We start from the raw sequence: 10050 nt of genomic DNA, 5'->3' as shown, positions 1-10050 counted from the left end.
CTGTCTTTACATTTATTTTGAAAGATGAAGCTCGCGATTATGGTAAGGGGCGTTACATTTCCGACGAGTGCTTGCGGTGTTCGGCCAATCACAATGCACTGGGTCAGCTGGCCAATCAGAGCAGACTGCGCTTTTTGGAAGGAGGGACTTTGTAGAAAACGAAGCGTTTGAAAGAGGCGGGGCATAGAGGACCTACAATAATGTACAGTATTTGAAAAAGAATGTGTTTTTTGAACATTAAAGCATGTCAACATATTCTGTTACACCAAATACATAAAATAATGATCTTTAAAAAAGCATCATATGACCCCTTTAAAGGAATAGCTCACTCAAAACGGAAAATTCAGTCATCATTGACTGATCATGTCCTCATGTTGTTCCATTATCAAAGCACAAATGAAGATCAAATATGGTAAACGAATGCTCAAACGATTTTCTTTATGTATGCGTGTTGATCAGTGTTTATATATATTTATATACAGATTTAAATGTCTATATTACATCTGTTCTTAATATAAAGCAATCTTGACTCTTGGATTCAACTACTCAATTATTTTTTTTATGATTAAATTTTTCTATGAGCGTCAACATTTTTGTGTGGACTTTCAAAGGAGGGACAGAAAACGCTCAGATTTCATTACAAAAATGTCAGATCTGTGTTATAGGTTTGGAACAACATGAGTGCGAGTAAGTGATGACAGAATTTAAATTTTTAGGTGAATTATTCTTTTTATAGCCATGCCTGCTTTGGTAAACACCACTAATAAAAGCTGTCTACATTGAGATTTTTACCTCTCAATCACTGATATCCAAAGCACTACAACAAACCAAGGGCTGCCAAGCACAAAATGAGACATGCTGAGAATCAAGTTGGGGGAAAAAAACAAATGAGGTTTTCAGACCAACCTCTGATATTGTTCCTTCTCTTGCAGCATCTGCTCCAGTGTATTTCTATAACTAACGGCTTTGGTTTTCAGTGCCTCGGGCTAATACAGATAAATACAAAAAAAAACAGAGGTGTTTGTGAAAATCAGGCATGTCAAAGACTGATCAATGACACATGAGGTCATGACATGTTTTCTGAACATCCTTAAACTTACTGCTGCTTTTGAGACAGGTGTGTTGGGCTCTGAAAAAGCATCTTTTTCGGGAGTAACAGGCACATGGTCTCTCCGACTCATCAGCTTCTCCAGAGATGGCAGCGGCTCATCTTCATGACCACTGCTGCTGCTGCTCAGACTGATATTGCAGTACTCTCTCAGCTCATCGCCGGAGTCGTCTCCCAACTCAATATCTAAGGGATCTTTCCACTGGGGGCAGCACTTCTGTTCTCTTGATCCTTCTACATTCACCGACACGGTTGGGGCAGGCATGATAGCCTTGTGGCTGCGTGACTGCTCCACTTTCAACTGCGTTCTTTCATCCGTTTCCATCGTACGTGAACCGGCTTGTTCTGCAAAGCTGGGTGATCTTAGATCAGGATGATGGGGGGACGAGACAATTTTAACACTCTCCTTATGGTTGGAATAGGGGCTTGTTTGTGTGCAAGTTTCTCTCTCAGCATTTGCTTTTTTATTATGAGTTTTGGGTGACGGTAAGCAACAGCCTGGTGTAAAAAGTGGTGTCTCGATGCTGTCGAACATTGTGCTCAACTTCGGAGAGACTTTGCGCAAATGCGGTTGGCTGGGTGGAGCTTTGGGATTTTTGTTGGCATGTGCCACCATAGCGTCTTTTGGCTCTGCAGTCGTGGGTGATTTAATGAGTTGAAATGAGTTAGGTTTGTCGCTTGCTGTGTTTGAGTCCTTACATGGTTTAAACAGCTGCCTGGGGAGGGAAGGCGGAAGTCTGGGTTTGTTGTTGCTGTTTGGTGCAGCAGGAAGCATTTTAGGGGGCTGCTTCTCCTTTATAGTTATCTCAGACTCATTGCTGCCCTTCACGAAAGGACGTTTGACGAACTTAGGCGAGTTTATAATGGAAGAGCTGGTAGTGGGTTGGAAATCAGCACATGAGCGTTTCATTTCCTTCTCATTTTCTGTACTACCCTCCCTTTTTCTCTTTACAGACAGGGACATCCTGCCCTCTGTTGGCAAAAAGTTGTATTTGATATAGAAAGAGAAACAGCTTAGTTTTAAAAGTTACAAATAAAAAGCTGGGCAAGATCAGTAGTACAACAAAGGGTAATAATTCTTACCTGGATTAGTTTTGTGGTGAGGGGTGCTTAATTCCTATAAAACAATCAATGAAAATACGTGAAAACATGTTTGACATCCATAGTCACTTGAAAAAAGGTGGAAATCATACATAAAATTATTCAACAAAAATATAGAGCTTGACCTGTACCTTCTGTACGGACATGTCGCTACAATAGGAGGTTTTGTGGTCTCTATTCTCCAGTCTATATTTTTTCTGATCAGGATGGTGGATGATCCTCTCCCCTGTGTTAACTGCTGCTTTAGGTCTCTGCTGGAATAAGCAGGAACTACTACTCTCAGGGTTACGCCTTGAGTGAGGTGTATAAAGAAGAGAATGTCTCTGGACCTTCACAGCATCTGACTGAAACAAACCTCCTCCAAGCTGAACACAGAACATCAGAGGATTATGAAGTTAGAATACAATAAACAAACACCAACCACAAGCTATAACAATTATGTAACAACATCTAAATGACAGGGTTCCCACATTTTTGGAGTAATTAAATTCCAGTACTTTGGCCTTTCCAGTCATTTAAAAAAATCATCTTTGATTATGACAGATGCATTAATGAATCATTCAGATTTATCTGAGAACCCATTTGATCGATTCACAGAAAAGAACAATCTTAAAAGCTCACAAATTGGACATCACAATGAAAAGATTTACTATACACAATAGCAAGATATAACTGATAAAACATTTAGATCTTAGCATAAATGGGGAAAAAATCAATCAATTCAATGCAAAAAAATTTTTTTCAAGATTTTAAGATTTTATTACTTTCAATGACTTTACATCCTGGAAAACCCCATTTTATAATTCCATAATATTTTCCATTACTGCCAAAGCCAAGTTAATCACCAGAAAAAAACAGTGAACAGATAAGCCAATGTAAAGTATGAGTATTGAGTAATACAGGGTTTCCCATGCTAAGGGAACTGCAGGGGGTTCATGAGTTGATGAAAAGCTAATAATTAAATAAATCATAAAATTACAAAAATAATAATAATAAATAAATAATTTCAAAATAAAAACAATCAAAATAAAAGACTATTGATTTAAAATATTTAGTTTGTTTACCTGCATGTCATTTTGACCATTAACCAGAAATCAGAAAATTGTGGACATGCAAATGTGTTGTTAAATTATTTAAATATTAACTTAAATCTCAGGAGGTACAGCAATTATTTATTCAGTCATGGAAATTAATTAAATATTAAAAGTGATGGCAATTTTTGCATTAAATTATTTTCTATTTATGCTCAGCTCTAAAGTATTTCAACTGTTATATCTTGCTATTGCACTGAATAAAACACAATTTGTTAAAGGATTTAATTTAATTTGGCTGAAAAAAAAAAGTTTGGGAATCCCTGCATTACAATACTCTTAGAAATGTGGATAATAACTTTAAAATGCATTAAGAAAAAATTAAGAGTTGCATTTACCCTCAAGTTTTCATTCAGCTCCTTACTGAGAGCATAAGAAAGTTCTTTGTTTCTGTTGTAAGAACTGGTCCTCTGCAGGATGTCCTTTTTAACCATGGGATTGAGAGAGCCATTCTTCCTGGAGTTAATGTTGCCATTACTCGGTTGTAGTTTTCTCACACCAACTTTCCGATTGAGATTACTGTCCTGTTCTGGTCTCTTGTTGGAGGCTTTGAGTGCAGCTGAAGTGGACTTGTTCCTCTGCTCCAGCTCAGGGTTTTTGGTGGGCTGGATGCAATTAGGCAGTGGGTTCAAGAGTTTTGGAGTCTTCTCAGAAGGTTCAATACGTGGACTACCTGACACAGGATGTGGTGTGGCAGCTACACTGTCACGTCGCGGAGCACCAAGCGGAATGAATTCTTGCACTTAAAATAAAGCAAACACATTGTCAGACATTCAGACAAGAAGTGCAAAAGCAACCTCTTTATTTCATCATGGCAGCTGAATCACCTCGCAAACCTGTATTAAATGTTAGTGCACTGCATGCTTATTAAGATTGTTAGCTGGCACAAATCAGACTGACATGCAAATATGAAAGAGCATTGACATCAGTTGGCTGGAATATACTAGACGACTTGTGCACAGATTTTTGTCCCGATCTGCAGTCTGATGGAGTCGTGGATAGTTGCCAAAAGTCAGAGCCAGTCTGCAGATTTTAGGCAATTGGAGTTGACTGACTTTGCAGAATATCACAGTGTATGATGGGCACAGAATCCGATTTGCAGCTTCAGATTATGATTCGATCCAGTCGGAGGATCAAACATGTTTGTTTTTTTGGTCTGATTTTAGAACACATTGTTTTCATCTGTCAGTCATTTATTGTATGATGGCTAGTCTATTGTAATTTACGTGCAATCGCCGTGCAATGCATTCCAGCCTTAAGTCTAGAAAACAGGAGGAAAAATCTGCAAGCCAATGTATCCAGTATTACCACTGTGCCATACCGCAGTAAGCCCACAAGCAGATCAACAGCGGCCCAACACACCAAGCATCCCTGTACAGTATATACCACATATAATCTCACCCATAGAGGTGATGTGCTGCTTGAGGAAACTTGACATTTTATACTGAAGAAACACAGACAGGTGTCTTTAAATGTCTTCTGAGTGATCTGAACAAAGTGAGATGCATGAATCAAGTGTTAAAACAAGTGAACTTACATGTGCGCATGCAAAATATCATTTGTTTAGATAACCAAATCCTGTTTTGAGAAGTCTGTGCCATTACAATACACACCACATATTACAGTATTTTTATAGAAATAAATGACAGTAACAGATGACAACAGACCTGTGCTACATGCTTCCAGTTTTTCCATCAGGTGGGCGTGTGTCTGTAAAAAGAAAAACAATGGAGAAAACTTTAGCCGTTGGTCTTGGAAAAGAAACGGAGAAAAGGAAATAGCTACTTTCAGCGCATCCCTCTCATTTGTATTGACTTATGACATTCATTATTTGTACTTTGTAACTGAAATGTGTATGGGCGGGAAAAGAAGCTAGCCTTGAGAAACGAAACTACTGGCAAGTTGGCAACAGTTCAAGTCATCGAACTAGGCTGTTTTAGCCGAAGTGCTTGATGTTTTATGACAAATCCTTCCCTAAACAGTAAATTACACAAAAAGCCGGCCGTCTATCGGAAGACGCTGCCAGTCATAAGATGCTCTTCAAGCACGAGGCTTTACCGACTACACAATCAAATGAAAACAAGCACTCCAAATAAAACTCTAACTTTACAAAAGAGCGTTTACTTGATCAATTCTGACTAAATGTTATGTAACGTTAAACATAGTACATTTTGCAAGTAAAGTTAATTTACTAGCTGTCAAACCGCGTGAGTGGCGGTGACTTTACCATACGCGTCCGTTTAGTTCAGAAAAGAGTAAAACGTATATATAAACATTATAATAAAATTATATGAGATGCGTACCAGCCATTGTAGAAATGTATTTGATACACTCCATGATGAAAGTGCGGTTACGTTTGTGGGGAACCGCCATCTGTAGGTAGGAGGAGCGAGTGTTGTAGTTCACGGAAACGACCACTAGAGGCGTTTAGATTGAGCGCCAAAATCAAAAGACACAGTGAACAGTATTCAGCAGAAGAAGAAAAACATACGAGTAAAGTAGACTGATTTAAATTCTTACAATATCACAAAAAATACCATTTATTTTATTTTGTTTGTTAGTATGTCTGTTTGTTTTAGCAAATTTGCTGTTTTACATAGCCTACACCTTTTTAAAAAATAGTTATGCAAGGAAAATCTTGCATGTTTTCATGATAGCCTACCACTGACTGGATGGATGAGCTTAGAGAAAGTGTTAATTTTCTGTTAAGCCTGTAAAACCTGATATACGAAAACAGTCAGATTTATTTATTTAATGGAGAAGTTTTATAAACCTTTAGGCATATAGGCTAGGCCTATTTATTTTAGTTTGCATATGTGTTTTTTTGTTGAATATTATTTTATGACCCATGTAGTATGATATAGTGGAAAGAATAATAAATCAGTATTATTAAGAGGCTCAAAGTGCAAAAATAGGTAATTTAACACTTATATGACAAAATTGTTTAACAGAGACATTTTTACTTTTATAGACTTTTATAACAGGATCAGACTTATCCATATATTTGTCAGTTGTCACTCATCTCCCAAAAATCATAACAATATAGTGATATTTAAAAAGTTTTATAATCAAAGCTCTTTCATTTTCATTTGTGGGGGTCAAAATATGTAATGCAATGCAACATGATGACTGAAATTTTTGAGTTATTTGGCATGTGTTAAATTGTAACGTGATTAAATAAATAAATAAATAAATAATTAATTAATTAATACAGTTATTTTTACTTACCAAAAAAAGTATGAACTGTAAATCAGAGGGCGAGTAGAAAATTGTGTACAATGGTGTTTTTACAAAGTTTGATCGCGTTAATAATTTAGAGGCCTTAGAAATGTATGTGTCAATGTGGTACAACAGGTTTTATAGGGTTAATACTTCTCTTGACAACACAATCCCAGTCTGCACGGCGTCTATTCTACAATATACGGTAGTAGTGGGGGTCTGGTATTATGTTACAGGGCGTTCTTCCAATATCTGATTTTAAATACTGCTTGGACACGAATATAGGTTATTGGAGAAGGAAAATGCTTATACAAAGAGTACACGTTTGTGCTGCACTAATACTTTCTTTATAAATATAAATAGTCTTTCATCTGAAAATCAGACAGATAATAATAATGTTACCAAATCTGAATCTAATGATTTAAAGTCAATATTAAATCTGGCTGGGAATGTTACTGAAAGTTTGGACACAGCAAAAGACCACACTCAGGCACAGAGGAATACCAGTGAAGATGGAGAAGAGATGAACAAAGAGACCCAAGGAGCAAAACCAGGCGAGTTCATGATCAGTCTGAGAGTGAGGGAATTAAATGTCCTGTATGGCGCGCCGTTATAACATGCCTTAAAATGTCTGTCTATGACCTTCTTCTACTTAAGTAACAGATCATGTTTGTGATAGTTCAGTGATTTTTTTTTTCTAAAAGAAGATATTTAGAGATAGAGAAATGTCTCAGTTTTCCTTCTTTCTTGTTTTTTTTTATTTATTTATTTATTTATTTTTGTACAAAACATACCAGTATTCTTCAAAACATTTTATTTTGTGTTCTTCAGAAGAAAGAAAGTCACCCGTTTTGGGTAAACTGAGGTTAAGTTGTCTAATATTTAGTAATATTTTGTCACTATTCATTATATAGGCCTACTATTTATTCCAATATATGAATATTATTTATATCACTGGTGTCTATTCAGTACATTAGTATTAGGTTAGGTATCTGTTCAGCACATGCATTCACTTAATGCATGTCATTATGTATAATGCATAACATTTGACTTTTTGTGTTGCAAAAGGTTTTTTTTTCTGATCACATCTGTTTAATATCAGGATGTATACTTAAGGGGAAACTAGGTCAAGAATTTGTGGGAATACAGGAATGCTTAAGCAACGAACATGATGCTAATTCATCAGCCTTTGTTTTAAGCAATAACCGTGAATCAATGGGACATTTCCTGGCTCAGCATTCCTGCATTCCCACCAGAAGAAGATGTTACTTCTTGAAGTAATTTCAAAAGAGAACCATATAAAACCCTTTGGAGAGAGAGAGTTCCCTAAACTTTTAAAAATAAAGCTTCTAAACACTGTCAGGCTCCTCTCTAGCCTAATAAGTAACTCTTGATCAGTCTTAAATTAGTTTGTTTCAATCTCAATCTATCAGACTGTCCACCGCTGGGTTTGGAGTCTCTGAAAGTCTCTGATGATCAGTTGGCGTCATCCTCGTATTTGAGCGTTGGGCTTGGTCCTCACAGAGGACGACTTAACATACAGGTCAGCCCGCTGTGTGTATGTTTTTTTTTTTGTAGTGTGTAGAATGTGTAGAAGATTTTGAAGGTAGATTTGATGAAGCATGCTGTGAATTTGCATACGTGTGTTGTGCGTAGTCTGGTCTGATGATGAGTATGATGGAGCGTAATGTGCTGGGGTGGAGGATCAGGAAAAATGGTTGCAGCTGAATGCTCTCAGACCAGCACTCTTTACTGGCATCATCCTCCAGGGCAGAAACTCTATCTGGAGGTCAGTGTGTGTCTTTGATCTTCATCATCATCATCACTGTCATTATTCATACACACATTCTTTTATTATAACTAATTCTTGCAAGGCAGTGGCACTCTGTTGAAATTGCTCTGGTTATTCTTTTTCTACAACTAATCAACCATTTAACACTCAAACTTTGTTTTGTAGATCATTTCAGCCATAGGTGTGCTAACTAATATGTCATTATAATATTTGGTATTACTGGTATTTACTTTCTTACTTTATTTACTTTCATGTAGGTCTATTTTATTAAGTAATTTATTACTTTATGTAACTAAATTGTAACTTTCACAGTTCTCTTTTAAAATAGATAGTTTGGTTTTAGCATCCTATGGTGAAAAACAATTGACCATATTCACGATTACTTCCTGGTTTTAGATAAGCCAGCTCAGTCATTTCCGGTCAACTGTACTGTGCCCTAAGGGGAGCGCCCTTTGCTAGATTTCTCTACATAATCCATTCACAATTTGGAGAAAAGTTTTGTTTGTCTAAGAGGACCAAACTTCCACGTATACCGTTTCAGGAATGACAAACGCTCATGTTAAATTTAAGCGAGTGAATCCGTTAAATCATGCCTCGAGTCATTGCTATGATTGTATGGAGCCATAATAACCTCAGTAATAATTCACGCAAAAGACGAAATGCACACATGCGTAACCCAATTCACATGCATGAGAAATAATTCACGTGCACGAAAAATATATATATATGTATTCACAAAAACCAATTCACGTGCACAAAATAAGAATATATATTCATAAAATACGTTTCACAAATGCAAAACACAATTCACAATTGTACAACTGTGTACAAAATTTCTGAATGTTTAAAATTCACGAGTTTATCATGGGCTGTGAATGTGAATCGCCTTGGATTTGTGTGTGTATTTTTGAGACTTTCCCAGTGTTGCCAACTTCTTTCAATGGAAAGTAGCTAAACCCCGCCTGAAGAGTCGCTAAATGTCGCTAGATGAAGTTATACGCTAATTAGCATATTCATGACGTCAGTGCGTCGTATTGTCTTGCCTCCCTGTGCTCACGTACTGCATTTAAATGCAGACAAATTCTCAATAAAACTGTTTTTATTAATATGTTTTACTGTTTCTGTTGTCAGACAACGGAATAAATATTATAGTGACTGAAATGCTGTCCATACATAACCAGCTCTCAGTGCCGTCTCTGTAGTGGGCGCCCTGATTTTAGTCGGTGAGGCAAGGTACTGCCCTGGGAAGGTTTCCCAGTCTGTTAAATACACAGATTAAAAGCGTTCTTAGCAAAAAATAATAAAAAAAAATTCGTTCAGGTTATGCAGAGCGAAATAAGAACGGTGCTCTGTGGGTTAACAAATTTACATTAGTAGGCTATTCTTATGCTTGGCTTCACAGATAGCAACAGAGTCTGGGCCAAATCTGGTTTAGGCCTACATTCACTTCTGGCTTTTTTCAGTCTTGATTGCAAATGTTTTTATTTTATTTTATGTACGATGGATAATTCAAACAAAAATCAGGCGTGTGTTTTTATAATATCAATTACTAGGCCTACATTCTTTTTTTCAGAAATGGAAGTAACTTGAAATTTTTTTTTTTTTTTTTTTTTTTTTTTTTTTTTTTTTTTTTTTTTTTTTTTTTTTTTTGTTTTTAAATATGTTATTAAACATATTTACTATATGTTATTAAATTGTATAGGCTATATATCAGATTATTTTATTTACAAGTTACATGT

General features: G+C 36.3%; 1 protein-coding gene across 1 annotated transcript in view; it reads right to left on the bottom strand.

The window, feature by feature from the left end:
• The window catches only part of LOC107690156 (SMC5-SMC6 complex localization factor protein 2-like), a 29508-nt gene extending 23808 nt beyond the window's left edge, over positions 1–5700 (bottom strand). Inside the window, exons 1-8 of the mRNA XM_016488397.1 lie at positions 5604–5700; positions 4968–5010; positions 4702–4788; positions 3639–4042; positions 2341–2574; positions 2192–2225; positions 1101–2080; positions 907–986 (exon numbers count right to left, since the gene is read on the bottom strand). Coding sequence (XP_016343883.1) covers positions 907–986; positions 1101–2080; positions 2192–2225; positions 2341–2574; positions 3639–4042; positions 4702–4738 — 1769 coding nt within the window. The 5' untranslated portion in view covers positions 4739–4788; positions 4968–5010; positions 5604–5700. The remainder of the gene's footprint in view (positions 1–906; positions 987–1100; positions 2081–2191; positions 2226–2340; positions 2575–3638; positions 4043–4701; positions 4789–4967; positions 5011–5603) is intronic.
• Between the last annotated feature and the right edge of the window lie 4350 nt (positions 5701–10050).

This window comes from Sinocyclocheilus anshuiensis, unplaced genomic scaffold (genome assembly GCF_001515605.1).
Source record: "Sinocyclocheilus anshuiensis isolate Anshui unplaced genomic scaffold, SAMN03320099.WGS_v1.1 scaffold1581, whole genome shotgun sequence".
Classification (NCBI taxonomy): Eukaryota; Metazoa; Chordata; class Actinopteri; order Cypriniformes; family Cyprinidae; genus Sinocyclocheilus; species Sinocyclocheilus anshuiensis.
The sequence above is the reverse complement of the archived record's forward strand: the minus strand, read 5'-3'. Positions and strand labels throughout refer to the sequence as shown.